Source organism: Melanostigma gelatinosum, assembly GCF_949748355.1.
Source record: "Melanostigma gelatinosum genome assembly, chromosome: 10".
NCBI lineage: Eukaryota > Metazoa > Chordata > Actinopteri > Perciformes > Zoarcidae > Melanostigma > Melanostigma gelatinosum.
Genome location: NC_136643.1, coordinates 7,898,900 through 7,917,806, shown reverse-complemented (window position 1 = coordinate 7,917,806; position 18,907 = coordinate 7,898,900). Strand labels below are relative to the sequence as shown.

The 18,907-nt window shown below is 44.8% G+C and overlaps 1 protein-coding gene across 2 annotated transcripts in view; it reads left to right on the top strand.

The window, feature by feature from the left end:
• LOC306783875 (histone deacetylase 4-like) overlaps window positions 1–18,907 on the top strand; it is a 53,312-nt gene that overhangs the window by 4,644 nt on the left and 29,761 nt on the right. The window contains exons 5-14 of one of the 2 annotated variants that reach the window (XM_079277705.1): window positions 300–418; window positions 5,781–5,909; window positions 6,233–6,339; window positions 6,609–6,728; window positions 7,002–7,215; window positions 8,211–8,422; window positions 12,569–12,829; window positions 14,304–14,487; window positions 14,928–15,061; window positions 18,210–18,312. In XM_079277705.1, the coding sequence (XP_079133831.1) occupies window positions 300–418; window positions 5,781–5,909; window positions 6,233–6,339; window positions 6,609–6,728; window positions 7,002–7,215; window positions 8,211–8,422; window positions 12,569–12,829; window positions 14,304–14,487; window positions 14,928–15,061; window positions 18,210–18,312 (1,583 nt within the window). Of the gene's footprint in view, window positions 1–299; window positions 419–5,780; window positions 5,910–6,232; window positions 6,340–6,608; window positions 6,729–7,001; window positions 7,216–8,210; window positions 8,423–12,568; window positions 12,830–14,300; window positions 14,488–14,927; window positions 15,062–18,209; window positions 18,313–18,907 lie in introns of both variants that reach the window. The other variant, XM_079277704.1, reaches the window with a different exon arrangement.

The window sequence follows — 18,907 nt, the reverse complement described above, 5'->3', positions numbered from 1 at the left end:
CCTGTATGTGTGCATTTTTCACCCACCTCTCAGAAGGACACTAGGCCTCGGCCTCTTTGCTGTCTTGTGGTGACAGAGACGAGCAGAGGATGCTTTCAGCTCAGTCTCGGTCCCCTCTTTCTACTCTTTGTCTCTTTCTCCGCGCCACCCACATTGTTGTCTTCTCTGCTGCGTCTTTTAAAGTGTTGACCTTGCGGAGGTCTATGGAAAATCAAGTAAGGTACAGTGGGAACAGCGAGATTGGCAAAAGAATACATGAATACTGTATTAAATATATATATTTCTTTTCTTTTCTGTAGAAAAACCCAGCACAGCTCTTTGGACCAGAGCTCTCCTCCCCAAACGGCATTGTCAGCGTACACCCACCCGATGCTGGGCACATACGACTCAAAAGATGACTTCCCTCTCCGCAAAACAGGTACAGAATGATGCCATGGTTTTGCTGAGGTATTGCTACCTCCTGATATCGATATTCATCCACCTCTTAAAACCACTGCATGTCTTGAGGGGAGCCCTAATCTCCCTTTTTCCTTTTGCATTAGCAATGGAAATGGCTTATTGGGTTTCAAAGTCAGGCACATGAACCAGGAGTCAGCCACTGGGGGTTTAAAAGGAGCCCCTAAAATAGTCTGCAGAAGTTATTTAATGAGGTCCTTTCAACCATTCTTATGTAAATGAGGGCAGGTGGATGGAGAGTGGAACTCTAAATTAGAACGTTAGAACAGAAGAGTTAGGTGGAAGATTTTTTTAATCTTAAATAAGTAGCTGGCAGCAGCAGCCTCTTAGCTTAGCTTAGCATAAAGACTGGAAGCAGGAAAACACATCTAGCCTGGCTCTGCTCAAAGGTAACAAAATCAGCCTCCCAGCACCTCTAAAGCTCATTGATACATCAAATCTCAAAGTGAAGAAATGACAATTGTATGGGGGGTTGTGTGCCGGACTATTTATTTGCCGGCTGTCAGGCAAGAAGTGGACTCCAGGAAGCTTCCGGTTGCAGTCAAGACATTTTCTTTAAACCTTTTTTTCTTTTTTTTCTTTTTTCTTGGATTCAAGGTCTTACAGTGAGTCAATGTGGACATGTTCAAGGATTTTAGTCTGAAAATGACGTCCACACTTCGATTCAGCCTTGTGCTTCACCATCAGGTGTAGAATTTCTGGTAAAAAAAAGAGATTTTTAAAAGCCAGTCGGCTATTCTCCTGTTTTAGATATTAGCTCATTCAGGGACACAGCTCCACAGATGTCATAGATCCTACCATTTAACAAAGCAACCATTCACTACTCTGAGAATTGTCATAAGAAGCGCTGAAAAAAATCAGCAGTTTCTGCCTTTTGGATGCGTCAGACTCCGTCCCTCTGTCCAAGTCAAGCACAGCCAAGCTGTGATTGTTCACTTAGCGTCGGCAGCTGCCTCGGCAGTATCGCTGCCTGCTGTCACAGCTGGAGGCCAGGCTCTGTGTACTCTGCACTCCTGCCCACCCGCTGTGAGCTGGAGGCAGAGGAGGATTTGCCCTGGCACACAACCTCAAGACAGCAAGTTTCAACTTTCAGGGACAATCAGATGTAATTCGGGAGTTTCTCGGGGTGCCAGAGGTGCTGAGAAATATTCACAACTTACAGTTTTACTGTTCATAGTGACACAAAGTACAACAGGCACTGTAGCACAAACATATCACAGTGCATATATCAAGAAACTTTCAGGAGAGGATTTGGAGGCATTGTTCTTTGTTGTGAGGAGAAGCAGAGAGGGAAACTGACAAGTGCTCACACAGGCTACTGCACAACTCTCGAGGAACTGTTGTGTCAACATTGAGCCGACGAGCTGGAGATCAGATTAGATGGGCAGACAGATGAACTGTGTTCAGGAAGGAAGTGACAGTGGTCGCCACAGTTGTGCGCCGCGCTGACGACTTGGCGCTGTCGCATGTGACGTTTTCGCTTGTGCCGATGACCCGTTTTCTCTCACGTATGCATGTAAATCCTAAATGTACGTTGGGAAGGCGAGGCCAGACGTACAGTTCCAACAGGGGTTCCTTGTCTTGAGTCTGAGAGGCTCTGTGATAATGGAGAACACAGAGGGGCACTTTGAATGCTGTGGCAGGAAGTCTGCAAGGCCTTCATGACAGACACAGACTTGTAATGCTGACCCCCTTTGTCACCCACTCTTTCTCACAGACACACACACATTCTCATACCACACTGTGCACTGAACATTTAAACCCTGCAGCATAGCCACATACAGATTGCACTTTCATACGAGATGACTTCCTTGTTGATCTCCTCTGACCCCCAATCCTCGCCTTCCACTTTAACCCCCACTTATCGTAGGACTTAATTGTATTCAGAGCATATCTGTTGCCTCCCCGTGGCTCTCAACATGGTGACGGCTGAGCCGACGGCTACCAGCTAACGGTGCAAACAACTTTATCTTTACTTTGTAAATAGTTGTTTGCTGCGACAGTAATGCTCTGAATTTCGAATTTAGTCGCTTAAACTAAACCAAAGTCACTATTAAACACCTGCTATTTCATACATAATCTCAAACACATTGGCTTTGAACTTCACACTTTTTTGTTGACACTTCGGTGACACAACAACCAATGAGAAAGAGCCATTAGCCTTAACCTGTCAGCGGGAATATGCCAGCCATCTCTTTGGTAACACTATGCTTATATTTACTTCATACGTCAGTATGTTATAAAAATATATATATGATATGCTTTTTGAAGATAAAGGTATTTTGTGAAAAGCTAAGATAGCTAATTTTGGTTGTAAAGAGATTTACAAACAGACCTGTCCATCTGTGTGTCTACGGTCTGTCAGTCCTCAAACCTCTCCATCTAACGTATCATCAATAGATAATTCTGGGAAGCTCCACTGATGAGTTTCAGCAAACTGCTCTATTGCTTTCTATAAATCTCCCTCCACTCTCTGCCCTTCCTTGAAAGAGCAGCACGGCTTCCCCCAGCACGAAGCCCGGGACTCCCGTCGGTCAAAACAGACGAGCAACTGATCAATATGTTTTGTATCAGGAACCAGTTTCCTCCTCCACTCCTCCTCCATTGGAATACTGAGCACCACTTATAGAGACGTTTAATCTGGTATTGATAATGATATGTCATCAGATGGGTAGAGATATAGGGACTTCACTTTAGAGTGTTAATGGCTATCTTCAAGTGTGAGAATGCATCGGAGAGAAACATTGGAAGTTATTTTTTGTCTTGTGTAATAGGAGATAACCATGCTTAGAAAACAGCACTTTCTCTTATGAAACGAGACATTTGAGGCCACGTGTCCTATCATTTTGGGCATATCATGCATAGCATATAAAGTGAGTATTAAATCCTACTTTGGATTCGGAGTCTGGTGTGTCATTAAACTTCCTCGCCTCAAAAACCAATTCGGCCACCTATGGCTAGTGTGGAAATCTCTTTTTAAAGTTTACCTTTATATTTCCAGGACTGTGGGTTGCAGCAGCCCAGGTGATTTTCTACTTTTCTTGTTGCCTGACAATAGAGGATGTAAAGTTACAATAGTCAGAATGTGGCAGGACGGCTGAATAACTTGTGAAAATGCTGTTGTGGCAGTTTAGAAATGCTGTTTTCTGGGCCGTCAACAGCGGAAAATAGAACGGGGAAGTATGCAGCCTCCTACACCTATGCCAACGGTTGCTTCTGATGTGCACGTTTGCGTGGAACAAAAACTAGGGAGAGTGACTCAACAACGAAGGAGAGAGGGAGCTATGCCATGGGAGAGAGAGAAGTGGGGATTTAGAGGGAGGGGGGGGAGAGAGAGACAGAGGGAGGAGGGGATGGATGGAAGAAAGGGCTACAGTAAAGTGCCAGCATCAGCAGTAAAGCCAGTCTGGCCCTCTGTAGCGAGTGTGTTCGCACGTGTGCACACTGGTGTGCTTTTGCCCAGTCGGCATTAACAGAGGTCCTGAGGTGAACACCCCGTGGCAACCGGTGCCCAGCAAACACACACCCCTACTTCACCCTCCTTCTCTCTCTCCTTCACTGTCCTCCTAACCTCCCTCTAACCTTCCATTCGTCCTTCTATCTGTCCTCTCTCTCTCTCTCTCTCTCTCCCTCCCTCCCTCCCTCCCTTCCTCCCCACTCCTCCTTTTAGCCGTCCATTTCTTAATGACTCAGGACGCACAAACGCAACCTTGACCATCCTCTGCTCCATCGTCCTTGGGTTCTTTTTCTTTCCTCTCCTGGCACCAGATAGACCACCGTTTCAGTCACCGTCGCAGCCAGTTTCCTGTCACACCTGTGTAATATTTCTTTTAGCATGGCTTTGTTTGCTATTTAGCATAGCAAGAGATGATTGTGGCAATGTCAAAATGTCAGACTACTACAGTCCCCTGTGCAATAGACTCAAATTGAACCTGAATGCACTACGCTCCTTCTGCTACTGTCAGTTCATCTAATGCATAGCAGTTCATCCCGACCCACTCCATCGCTCTTAACAAAGACTTTGGAAGACTGCCCTCCACTTAGAAGAAGAAGCTCTTTTTTTTAATAATTGAGTTTCATAAGTTCAGGCACGTGTCCCCCTTAAAATTGAAAGTGCATTTGAAAAAGTGCTTATACATTATAAATTCCCAATTGGTCATCTTATCCTCACCAACCAGGAGGTATATTGAGTGCTTGTACCCCTTTGAAGGACATTAAAACTCTGCGTAGCCTCGTCCTACCTCATTCAAGGCCACAGGAAGCGAGGGGCCAAAGGGTTGGCAGTGACCCCGAATACGTCCTCTGACAATAAGCCGCTACAGTACACGAAGAGGAATCAACTGCTTCCACTCGGCTGTACCAAAAAGTCCCAGCTCCTTCTCTCTGAGGCTAATGAACTTAGCGTGGTCTGTTTGATACAAGGTTGCGGACCGAGCAGAAGGTCAACCGTTGGTCAACCCGCTCAGCTTCAACTAATTGAATGGAAGGAAGCCAGTGGAGGAGTGAATAAAGCTGCCCGTGTCTGGGGTAGTCTGGCAGAGACAGACACCAAAGCAAGATTGTCCAGAAAAGGTCAGGTCCTATCCCTGACCCGACGAGATTCCCAGAATAATCTCAATGCTTGCCTCTTCTCCGTCCTGCCCTCACGCTGCACTTCGCCAACACGTCTTCCGCCGCAAATCCAGAGCGAGAGGAAAGAGCCCCAAGAGATGGAGGTCCCGGCCGCACGAACACACGTGACGACGGACAGTGGCTGTGTTTTTGTAATTGAAAGTGTCTGGAAACGAGTTCGCTGGCAGAGCGTGGAGGCAGCATCATTAAGCGTGGGGTCAAGAAAGCTGCCAGTTGGCTGCCTCCTTTCTTGTTGCGGCGCTTCCCACTGTCACATGACACCGGCTAACCCTCGACTCCGGAATCTGTCGTGCCAACACATACAGTGTGGTCCTATGGGGACGAGCTCATTAGGCCCACTACAAGCCCCTGCCCCGGCAATCTACCGCGGCGCTGATTGCCGGAGCGACACTTCACAGGGAATCTGTAATTTTCACTCTTACAGGGCAAATTTGGGGTTTAACACTTGGATATTTTTAGAATGGACGGCAATCAAACACTTCACCTTGCCATTACTTAGCGCCGTCTGCTACATATTTGGTAAATGGGATTGAATAAGCCTCATTTGTCGACAACAATAGACAACAGAGTTTCATCAAATGTAAAAGAAGATATTGAATTACTTTTGAGTTTTGTCTTAATATAGACTGAAACTCCCCCAGCTTTTGACTAAATCCGCCGTCATGTCCCTGCTCCCCTCTCTGTCTCGCCAGCCTCGGAGCCCAACCTGAAGCTTCGCTCCCGGCTAAAGCAGAAGGTGACGGAGCGCCGCAGCAGCCCTCTTCTCCGGAGGAAAGATGGCGCCATCACTACCGCCAAGAAGCGTTCCCTAGACGTGGCTGGTGAGCACGCTGGATTTCCTCCTTTGGTTCACAATGAAGAATCTGATTTCCCCTGTAGTTTGATAGACAAGTAAAAGAGTTTCAAATATCCCCATTCTTCTCCATATTTGGAACATCAATGACTGGATTTTGCCAAGCAACATGTTTTTTGATGGCTTGAATACAGTCAAACACTATAATCATTCATTTTAAGTGAGGAAACAAACAAAAATCCATACTTTATAATATGAATACACACCAGAAAGAATATCACAAAACAGAATATTTCATCTGAGAAAGCTCAGTATCTCAGAAGCATCTAATGTCTGCATTGTGTGTCACAGAGTCCGCATGCAACAGCGCACCAGGCTCAGGTCCCAGCTCCCCCAACAACAGCTCCAGTAACATCCCCAGTGAGAACGGGGTCACCATCTCCAGCAGCACAGGAGAGGTAACCGACATCACCGCCAGCCTCTGCATTTGCATTTACCGAACATGCACGTGTGTGTCTTCTGCCGTTTGTGTGTAGTGGGGGAAGACTAGACGACTCCAGGAGGAGATTGGCATTGTCTGTTTTACACACACATACACTCAGGGCTGTGTGTGTGTGTGTGTGTGTGTGTGAAATAGAGGCAAAATAATACACTGTATGTAACGCTGTCTACTTTGTGACTGTACTCTGTGAGTATTTACTGTAATGTTGTGTGTTTGTGTGTTCAGGCCTCCCTGCTTCACAGGTTGGCTGCAAGGGAGGGTTCAATCAGCCAGCTGTCTCTCTACACCTCCCCTTCTCTGCCCAACATCACCCTGGGACTGCCAGCCACAGGGCCGGCCAGCGCTGTGAGTGCAGTCAATGCTCGGTGTTATAAATCTTTAATGCAGCATGACTCATTACACCAAAGAATATTTAGTTTGCAAAACCGCTCTTATCAATTATTTTTTTGGCATGATGGTGCCTAACATGTGTGCCTCTCTTTTCTCCGTCTCATGCCTATTCTGTCTCATTTTGACCCTGCTTTGTCTCTGTCCATCTGCCTCTCTCTGTCTCCGCCTGCCTGCCTCCCTCCTTGTCTCAATCTCTCTCTCTCTCGCTCTCTCTCTCTCTCGCTGTAGGTGGTGTCAGGACACCAAGATGGTGAGAGTCGCCTGGCGTTGAACGCGCTACAGCAGGGGATTCCTCTGACCCCTCCGTTGCTGCCCACGGCCCACCTGCCCTCCTACTTGGCGTCTTCAGCTCTGGACAGGGAGGGGGCCGGAGGGGGCACAGCGGGTCACAACCCCCTTCGCCAACACATGGTGCTGCTGGAGCAGAGCCACAATCCAATGGGTCAGTAGTCACCGCATACATTTATGTAAGACATTTGTAGGAATTGATCTTAGTATATAACTTACAGTTTATTTTATGCTTCATTGGCTCACTGTTTTATATGACTGTAAAACTTTTAAAATCAGTGACTTGCAACGCTAATTTTCTGTGTAAATAATGTAGACAACAGCTTTGCTCTTAGATGTAATGTCCCATGGGCCTTGTCTACATCTTCTCTTAAAGGGGAGTACGGTAGTTTCTTTTTATGTGACCTGGGACTCATTTTTATCATTTTTGCAATCCCGTTTGCATTTCACTCAACAGCTTGAATTGCAGTAATTTCAGGACACTCACACACAGCTACATGCGACAGAGTCCGCTCTACAGGGCATCACAGTCATGATGCATCAGACAACTTTTATGCCTCCGCGCCGGCGACAGCCGTGGCCTCGTGAATGTGACATCTTCAGGAAATGTCTCCAAATTTTGGCACAAACGTCCACTTGGTCTCAAGGATGAACTGATTAGAATTCAGGGGTCAGAGCTCACTGTGACCTCACAAAAGACATTTTTGAGCGATTCTCAAGAATTCATATGTCAATTATGCCAATTTAGCAAAAAAGCCTAAGTGGATAAAAGGAAGTGATTACATTTTGGACAGACATGGGTGTAAACTGCAAATTGCCAGGTTCGCAGAGTTCTTTTAAAAAGGGCACTTACACATAGTAATTGTTCTAAATTACTTGGAAGTGAACACGAAGATAAAGGTAACCAAACCATCCACTATATTCTTCTATTACAAGTATAAATGAAGTGATAAAAGTAGCCATAGTGGAGCTGGAAAATAATCATGTGGCGATGCCCCTATGTATCCCATTGTAAAGTTCCCAGTTTGGTCATTGACTTCCTTCTGTATATCTTAAATATATTCAAAAGCAATGATCGTTAAACTACATAAATAAGCTTGTTGAAAATGCCAATGCCATTCTCCTGTGACCGCTCTGTGTTCACCACAGTTGGTCTTGCTGGCCTCCCGCTGCCATCGCCCTCTGTCTCCAAACTTGCTCGGGGCCACCGTCCCCTGGGGAGAACCCAGTCGGCCCCTCTGCCCCAGCAGCAGTGTGGACAGGCCCAGGCCCTGCAGCAGCTGGTGGTCCAGCAGCAACACCAGCAGTTCCTGGAGAAACACAAACAACAGTTCCAACAGCAGCAGCACATCATCATCAAGGTAGCTCGATGTGTGCGGGTGGGTGGGGTGTGTACGTGTGCAAGTGTGCATGTGTTGGTTGCCATCCATGCATGTGTATTTGTGCGCATGTGTCAAGAATGGTATCTGAGGCAACATTTGAACAGCTGTGGTGGAGCAGCCAGCTGTGTGTGTGAGTGTGTGTGTGTGTGTGTGTGTGTAGGAGTTTTTCTCCATCTACACAACTTTGATTTGTTTAATGTCTGTGAATCCTGTCTCTGCTCCAAGAGCAGGATGAATCAGCCTGCAATCAGCAAGTCTTCTAGCAAGTCTCTCTTGTCCGTGTTCATGCATCCCTACTTCTCCCTGTCACCCTGGCAACTGTGCTCGAGAGGAAGCTGCCTCCATATTTGGTCACCCAGGAAGTGTGGCTCAGTGCATCATTGTGGGTGTGTGTGCGAATGTGTGTGCGCGAATGTGTGTGCATGCGCAAAAGGTGATTTGCAGCGTAATATGGTCATTGTAGAGAGGGAGATGGTTGTTTGTGTGTTTTTGTGTGTGCAGATATTCCCGCAGGAGTAGGTCCCATTATCTTGTGTCGTCGGGGTTGTTCGTGACTCCCTCTCGTTTAAAACGCCAGGTTGTTGTGACTCCTGCTAATTAAGTCCAGCTTATGTTGAAAACCAGGTTATTTTCATGTCACATTCATTTGTGTTAATGCTCTTATCCAGGCCACTTAAAAATGAGAAGTGCGCCAAGTGAGTTCGCTATTAACATTTAAAAAAAACACAACTGTTTCTCAGTTGGAGTGCACTAAACACTGTTAATCATTGAGGCATACATTAGAAATCGTAAAAGGGTAGCTAATTATTATGGGCATGTTCTGGCCCCTTGCTTTAAATTTATCGTGCATGTGTGAAACAGGATTCCTTCCCTAGTTCCCTGAGTGTACCAAATCACAGAGCACTCTCTGTGGACCCGTGTTATTTCAGACATTTTCAGCAGGCTTTGCGATTTGAATAATAAGCACTTCGTCAGTGCCCAGTATAAATCTACAGTAGCTAATGAAACACAGTGCATTTAAGTGTGTCCATATTTTTGGTTAAATTGACTTCAACATAAATTTTAAAAAAAAGAAGCTGTCTGCCATGGTGGCTCATTGGGAAGCCTCACAGGAATCAGGGACCACGTTTGGAGGTGACAGCCAGCTGAGGCCTCTCTGTGTAGAGTTTGCACGTTCCCCATGTGTTAGCCTGGTTTCCTCTAGCTGCTCTGGTTTCCTCCCAGATTGGCTTTGTTAATACCGTATGTTTGTCTATACAGTGTCGAAGCCCTTTGATAGACTGGCAACCACTGCATGTAGGCAAACAGCATTTACTTTCATCCACAAGTTGGAATTATGACCATTTTCCACACCTTTCACGGGGAGACAGAGAGGATGGCGGTTACCGTATTTAGTTAGCTGGGGCCTCACGGCTTTCTGTATCGTCAGAAAAGTTCAATCAGCTTAAATGATCTGCCACCATTTCACAGTAACTATTTCAAGTGTGGAGATCACACTCCAAATGTCACCTGGAACACCTACGCAACTTATTTAAGTGATAGCCAGAGCTGGTGCAACAAACTAGAAGTGTGCATCAAGAAAACACCTTGTCATGTGATACCATTCCATTCAGTGCTTTGCCAGCATTAATCCGAACCTTTGTATTCCTTGATGACATGTAGAAGTTGGTGATTAAGCAAGAATAGACTTGACTGAGTGAGTTGGCAGACAGTACTGACATCATATCCAACTCAAATGAATGCTGCTATTTATGGGATCAACGGTAAACGGTAAAATCAACGATAGCTGCAAAACAGGACAGTGGCATCTACAGATACCGAAAATCAGCCATCTAAACTACTAAATACTGGTCCCTTTAATCCCCACTGTGGCAAAAATCCAGGCAGCAACCTTGAGTTATGTCTAATGGCCAATTTTGCAAATTATGTTTGCAGAAAATAGTCTGATTGTATAGAAGTCTATGAGAAAATGACCCCTACTTTTCACTTAATCTATTCCCTCAGTAAACGTTGTAAACATGTGTTTATGGTCTCAATCGCTAGTTTCAAGTCTTATTCAATACAGCATGATGTTCATTTAGTAAACTATGGTCCCATTTAGAGTCAAATAGATGATGAAGCTGATTGACGGGTCGCTACCGTTAACCCTTCCACCATGTCTTTTCAGTGTATGAACGTTAATCGTGACCTTTTTGGTCGCCTTTGGTCGGTTGTACTTAGCTCCACCCTGTCGTGTCACTTCTGGTTGCAAAAACACAAGATGGTGACAGCCAAAATGGCGAACTCTCTTCAAAACCACAGTCTGCCAACCAATGGGTGACGTCACAGTGACAACGTACACTTCTTATATACAGTCTATGCAAAAGCCTAGCTTTGACATATGGCTGCTCTGGCTAAAATATTCAGTTTTATTTTTTTATTTTTAAATGCATTGTGTTTCTTCCTAATATAATGTTACAGTTCCAAAAATGTAGAAGTACCCCCAAGATATACTATCGCTTGCTGCATAATAATAATAAAATCAGGTTTTAAAAAACAACACGCTTTCCATTTAACGTGAGGAAATGCAGCACAGCGGCCTGTCTCTGCAGAATGATTTTAATAGCTTTGTTTTAAATTCTACAGATAAGGACCATCGTGGCTGCCATTAAATTTGATAATTACCATATGCACAAGTTCAATATAGCAAATGTCCCAGTAGTATGGTATGTTTAGTTTTATTGATCACGACTGGACAGCCACCACTTTGTAAAACCTGAATCTTCAAGTCAAGTCGGCAAGGAAAAGGAGCCCTTTAAATGTTGTCTTTCACTGTCAGACATGTTGGCAGCGAAGAAAGGAATGAAAGAATCTTGAAACGGTTCCAGCCCGAGCCTGCGGCTTCCTCGTTGGTTACCTGAGACGGCTAAGGGCGATACTGAGGTGTACTCTCTTACGTGGTGTTGTCGTGAAAGTGTGTGAGGAATGCCGACAGACGGTGACAACTAGTGTCAAGCGTTTGTGTGTGCGATCACCTTCTCCACCTCGCTCTCGCTCTCCTCGAACTGATTCAACAGGCTTATGTAGTGCCTGTCCCCCTTACGGTTCATATCCCAGCAACTATTCCCTCTGTTTGAGAGAGAGAGAGAGAATCAGTGCAGCAGGAGTGAATGAGTGTTTTGAGTTTGTTTGGAGAGGAGGGACTGGGATGAGGCAAGAGCCTGCTCTCTGACGTCAATGGACTGTTCCCTGGGCAATATGCCAGCCTTGTGTGTGTGTGTGTGTGTTCCACGCAGTGGTTCACTCCAATCATGACCTACACATCAAGGTTGAGGTCTTTGACTACAGGGACGGGGACAGCTGCCACAACAAGATTCCTACAACGACCCCTCTACGATTCTTTCTCCCTCATGTCCTCTTCTCTGTGTTCTCCTCTCGTGCAGGCCCAGGCATAGTTGAGTTCACTACCTGTGTATGAATTTCAAATATAGTTATGGAGATCTCTAAGTAAATACATGACAAAGAGTTCAGAGAACCGGTCTGGTTTATCTCTGTGTGTACAGAAAGTACAAGTGCCTGGCTAAAGTTAGCTTTTGTTTGGGTAACCTTAAGGTCTTTCACGTTGTTGTTTCGTACTCCAGTTGAGCAGTCAGCTATTTTTGGAATGAACACCACCAGTACTTGATGAAGTGGTGCAGGTTGTTCGGCACGGCCCCGTTCTCTCAGGCAAGTCTTCCTTCCCCTCTTTTCTCAAGTTATTGAAGCTTGACTTCTCCTCTAAAACATTATGTCTGAACAAGGATTCATTTAATGTAAGATTAGTTCTAAACAGCAAAACTATCCAGATTTAAAATAAGCAGAGCTCTGTTGAACAATTAAATCAACAGATCAATCCTTGTTTAGTTAATCCAGATTTCAACCTAAATTAAATATTTTAGTGCGTAGTTATTTTAGAATAGTGTTAGACTTTAATCAATATGGAGAGGCTCCACAGAGAAGCTCTAATTTCTCCTCCTGTTAGAAAGACTTGTTGGCCAAATGAATGGCCAAATAATAAAAAATTAAATTTGATCTAGTTTTAGAGTAAAACCTAAACTGACTTCTAAAAAAGACTCTCACCTGACCTTTTCTTTTTCCGTCCTCTAGATCATGTCCAAGCCCGGTGATCAGGTCTCGGCTGCGAGCTCGAGCGCCTCGGGGCTGGCCAGGCAGCACCAGAGTCACCCAGAGGAGACGGAGGAGGAACTCAGGGAGCACCAGGGACTCTCCCTTTCATCCCCGTCGTCCTCCTCAACATCCGCGCAGGAGACGGGGCCTCTGCGAGGGCTAGTCATCAAGCAGGAGCCCCCGGACCCCCAGGAGCACCAGCAGCAGGAGGAGAGAGAGATGGACTTCATGTTCCGACAGGTGAGGACGCGGGGCGGGAAGAGGAGGGCAGGTGGGAGTGGGAGGAGAAGACGATGTGAGGTGGGAACAGCGGGAAGAGGAAAAAAACGATAGATGCGTAAAAGTCTGGGTAAAAATAAAAGGAGGAGGAGAGTGAGACAAAGAGTGAATGATGGGGATTGTTGAATTAGAGTCAGTTAAAATGCAGATTACAGAAATTGAATCTTCTTTTCACACTTTCCAGAGTCAAAATTGAAAGAAGGAAGATAAAACTAATTTTAATATTGGCATCAAATCCCTCCTCTGTAACATTATCTCATCATGTGTATGTAGTACCACAATAATAATTCTTTTGTCACTGGTTGCCTAAATGTTATTTTTTATAGCAGTGACAGATGGAGCTGGTGACGAGCTGAAACATTCAACCCTCTTCACTGTCCATATTCTGAGTTTTAGTAGAGCACAGGTTGTACTTCCACACATGCTAACGCAGAGTAGTGTGTGTTTTTATATTTTTATGAATGGCTTAGGGCTTGTGAGCCTCCCCCACGCTACTCCCTAGCACGACTCCACATGGACAATCACATTCACATGCTTTCAAAATTCATGCATAATGTTCTCCACACAAACTCTCACTCAGTTTTGCATTCCTCTTGCACAGACATTTATATGCTCTACATATCTGTGTTGCACACACACACACACACACACACACACACACACACACACACACACACACACACACACAGTCAGGACACCATGTCCTCATCGGTCCAGCCCATCCCTGCTGTCCTTTCAGGCAAATTCAATCAGGCACTCCCCTCACTGTCGCCATGGCGCCCAATGTAAGCAGACTCGCCCATCATAATTTAACAACGGGATTGCTTGGTATCAGACACATAACCCAGGTGCACAGGACACATACTTGGTAAAGTTTCCAAGTTCTTACATGAGACACTTTTCAAATGAAATCATCAATAAGTTCATGTCCCAAAAAATCTGCCCGTCACTTTGCTGTTTTGAAGGCAGTTTGATGGCTCATTATTTGTCTAATACTAGATCGTTGTTTGTCTTTTTCAGCCGTTATCATATTTGACAGATGTCCCTGCATTGCTACCATATTTGTGTGGTTGTCATGCGATACACTACACAGAAGAGAAAACCCCATATGTCCCTGTGTTCAACTCTTATGCCTGCAGCATATATTGTGCAGCACAGCAGCTTGGTATTTGCAAGAATCTAGTTCCACCTACTGGAAGGGCAAAGACATTGCAGTCCAGCAGTCATCCAGTACATGTCCCTCTCTCTCGCTGTGTGTGTGTGTGTGTGTGTGTGTGTGTGTGTGTGTGTGTGTGTGTGTGTGTGTGTGTGTGTGTGTGTGTGTGTGTGTGTGTGTGTGTGTGTGTGTGTGTGTGTGTGTGTGTGTGTGTGTGTGTGTGTGTGTGTGTGTGTGTGTGTGTGTGTGTGTGTGTGTGTGCGTGTGCGCGAGCAGCAGGCTCTGCTGTTGGAGCAGCAGCGGATCCACCAGCTGAGGAACTACCAAGCCTCCATGGAAGCAGCCGGGTTGTCGATCAGCTTCGCCGGACACCGTCCCCTCTCCAGAGCTCAGTCGTCCCCAGCCTCTGCCTCTTTTCCCATGGTGGTTCAGGAGCCGCCGGCCAAGCCTCGATTTACAACAGGTCTGTAGGAAAATATTAATAATGATATGGGTCTAACGCATAACACACTGCAGCATATATTGTGGTTTTTATTGTTTTATCGTAAAGTAGAGCGGCAAACAACAATCTATCAAAACACACTCTAATCCTGCTGATTGCAGGTTAGAGGAAAACCACACAGCATGATGAGCCAACACACTGTGGCTGTTTATACGCTCAAGGCTGTTGCTAGGTATTCTGAGCCTTGTGACGACATGCACCACAACAAGTGTAATTTACTCCACGGAGTCATCTCATCTCTCTGGACGCTCTCAGCGTTTGTTTACGGTGAAGCCGGTGCAATATATAATCAAATCATGGGACTTTTAACGGCGTGATTATAGGAATCCTGTTGCCACAACTGTTTCTGCCCTCGTTGTCAAAGATATACAAATAAATACACGGTGTGTGTATTGTTCCAGGTCTGGTGTATGACTCTTTGATGCAGAAGCACCAGTGTATGTGCGGCAACACCACCAGCCATCCAGAGCACGCCGGACGCATCCAGAGTATCTGGTCCCGACTGCAGGAAACCGGCCTCAGGGCTCACTGCGAGGTAAGGCTGCAGTTACACTTGACCTCAATAGGTGTAACTCTAAAAGAGTATAATCTCCACCTGCTCTGTATGAGAAGTGTCCTACGATAACATATGTTGTGATTTGGTGCTGTATAGATATAATTGACTTGACATTATGAAACTTCAGAGTTGCATGGATTCAATATTTATCGCTACAATAGAGTTGGATTGTCCTGTCCTTGAGCTACGGTGAATCAAGTACAAAAAAAGTATGTTGTCCTCCCCCTCATCTTAATTACTGAGTACTTATTTAGAGGTTAGCACATCAATTTATGTGGTTTTTATACATTTGCCACATTAAAAATATTTAGGCCTCCTTACACTGCACGAAAAGACATGTTTTTAACATGTCAGTGGGTTTTCCCTCTTCTTCTCGGTGTAAACCTGTTGTGATCTTAAGAAGTTAATAGTATAAAACCTGCCAGTATTCAACTCTGAAATGCAGGTTGCTTTAATGACCAGAAGGGGGCAATGTTTAGCTATTTTCTCTTGTGTGCAATCTCCTTGCACACAAATGTCCAAACCAAGGTTGTGACAAAGCATTACATCTCTGAAAACACCAGTGAACTATTTATTCAGAAGTTCTCCTCCACACCAGCCCTCTCTTGCCTCTCAGTCAATGAGCTTGTAGATGGCTTCAATTTTAAAGTTAAAAATATTATTGATGCCATTGCACCCACTAAAGTGAAGGTTGTCTCGGCTAAGCAAAGATCTCCTTGGAGAAATGCTACACTGGTCAAAATAGAGAAACGAGAGTGTCGGAAAGCTGAGCGCAGGTGGCGAAAAACTAATCTCCAGGTTCACTGCGACATCTATAAAGAGAGACTTCGCAATTATAATTTGGAACTTAGAAATGCAAGGCAGTCATTCTTCTCTGACATCATAACCAAAAACAAGAACAATACACGCGCCTTATTTGCTACCGTCGACAGGCTAACAAACCCTCCAGTGCCGGTAGCTGCTGAACTCCAATCCACCTGGGCATGCAATCAATTTGCCTCCTTTTTTACTGACAAAATTCAGAAAATTAGACAAGCAGTCAGTGCCTCCACACCAACCACAGGATATGTGTTGTCCCCTTCTCTGAATAAAATCCATTCAAATATCATGACACAATTTCATTCAATCGACCGTAGAAGCCTAGAAGACATCATACAACATCTGAAGTCATCCTCCTGCTGCTTGGATATTCTACCAACACACTTTTTCAAAAATATTTCAAACTGCATGATCACTGATCTTTTACAAATTGTAAATACATCCCTTCTCTCAGGTGTCTTCCCACAAACCCTAAAAACTGCGGTTATTAAACCACTCCTAAAGAAAGCTAGTTTAGACTCCGCAACGATGAAAAATTATAGGCCAATATCAAACCTCCCATTTTTAAGTAAAATAATTGAAAAAGCGGTTTTCCAACAGCTGACCGACTTCTTGGCCGTATATAACTGCTTTGATGTTTTCCAGTCAGGCTTTCGACAGCACCACAGCACTGAAACTGCTCTTGTTAAGGTTTTCAACGACATCCACTTAAACATAGACAATAGCAGAAGTTCAGTCTTAGTGTTACTAGATCTCAGTGCTGCATTCGACACGGTCGACCATGCCATACTCCTAGAAAGACTAAAAATCTGGGTGGGACTCTCTGGCACAGCACTTAACTGGTTTGAATCCTACTTGAAGGGCCGAGAATACTTTGTCTGTAGCTGATTACACATCAGAGCTGACTAAAATGACATGTGGTGTTCCCCAAGGTTCAATACTGGGGCCTCCTCTGTTCAACATCTACATGCTTCCACTAGCTCAGATTATGGAAAACAACAAAGTGTGTTATCATAATTATGCAGACGACACACAAATCTACATAACTATGTCACCAGGGGACTATAATCCCATACAAGGGCTGGGTAACTGCATTGAACAAATCAACAACTGGATGTGCCAGAATTTTCTTCAATTAAACAAAGATAAAACAGAAGTAATTGTTTTTGGTACCAAGGACGAACAATTGAAAATCACCGCTCAGCTTCAGTCACTGATGTTAAAACCCACAAGCCAAGCCAGAAATCTAGGTGTAGTTATGGATTCAGACCTCAACCTGAACAGCCATATCAAGACAATTACAAAATCAGCCTACTATCACCTGAAGAATATATCAAGGATTAGAGGACTTTTGTCTCAACAGGATTTGGAAAAACTTGTCCATGCATTTATCTTCAGCAGACTGGACTACTGTAACGGTGTGTTTACAGGTCTCTGTAAAAAATCCATCAGAAAGCTGCAGCTGATTCAGAACGCTGCAGCTCGAGTCCTCACTAAGACCAGGAGGGTGGATCACATCACTCCAGTTCTGAGGTCTTTTCACTGGCTTCCTGTCAAACAAAGAATTGACTTTAAAATCCTGCTGTTGGTTTACAAAGCACTGAATGGTTTGGGACCAAAATACATCTCCGATCTGCTACTACCTTATGAACCATCCCGACCCCTCAGGTCGTCTGGGACCGGTCTACTTTCTGTTCCCAGAGTCAGAACTAAACATGGAGAAGCAGCGTTCAGTTTTTCTGCTCCACATATCTGGAACAAAGTCCCAGAAAGCTGCAGGTCTGCTGAGACCCTCAGCTCATTTAAATCAAGATTGAAGACCTTTCTGTTTGCTGCTGCCTTTAATTGAACCACGTTCAATTAATATATTTATCAATTTCCTGCATTTCTGCATTTTACTACTGCATTTTATTTCTTACACTGTTTTTTAATTGTTTTTGAAATCTCCTTTTCTTTTGCCTTGTGTTTTGATGCTTTTAATGGTTTTATGTGAAGCACTTTGAATTACCTTGTTGTTGAAATGTGCTGTACAAATAAACTTGCCTTGCCTTGACACCAGGCTTTACCAAAGAAAACTAAACATTTTGAGCTCATGGCATTAAAATTAACCACTTTCACCTCCTAAACTCTATTTACTGTACACATGCAGACACCACTGTGCCTCCATATGTGCCGTACCTCTTCATGAGTGCGGGACACAAACTTCAAACAATGTAACTCCATCCTTGCCGTCTTCTTTGGTGACTATGGCAGTTTGGATGGTGAGCAAGTCGTTTTGACCAAATCCTCTGTCCTACTCTGTGACCAGTGTATCCGCGGTAGGAAGGCCTCGCTGGAGGAGCTACAGACGGTCCACTCCGAAGCCCACGTCCTGCTCTACGGAACCAACCCGCTGCGGCAGAAACTGGACTGTAAGGCATACAATGACGCATCGATATACGCACACAAATGCATAAACACATTCAGGGTAAATTTGAACTAATCTAGCAGCAACAGTATTGAATACAAGGCAATCTGACTGCCAGCCATGCTGCTGTCTTAACTAGTCTGCTAGGCTATGAATGAGTGTTGAGATAAATAGTGTTGCTCAAGTGTTTAACAGTACTTTACACACAGGCTACATGCAGACAACACACTGCACACATCAGTCTGCATGCATACATGCAACTTTAAGTGTTGAGCTGTCCATTTGACCAGACTAAATCTCAGACTAAGTCCTCCTCTTAAATGACACAAACCTGCAGCGTCTGTGAAAGGAATCTGCTTTAATGCTTAAACCGTGTCATAACAAAAGGTCCGATCAAATAAAGTCCTGGAGGTGTTACGATAAGGTGAGGAACCGCTGAAGCTTGTTAACTGGAAGTCGCACAGGCTGCTTTGTCACTTATGTCTGGCCTTTGTGGCTTAAAGCGCAGGTGTAGCCAAGGCATTCTCGTTGTGTGCGTGTGTGTATGTGCGCGAGCAGAAAGCTAAGGGGCAAACTCCAGTGGTCATTTTAGCTTCCAT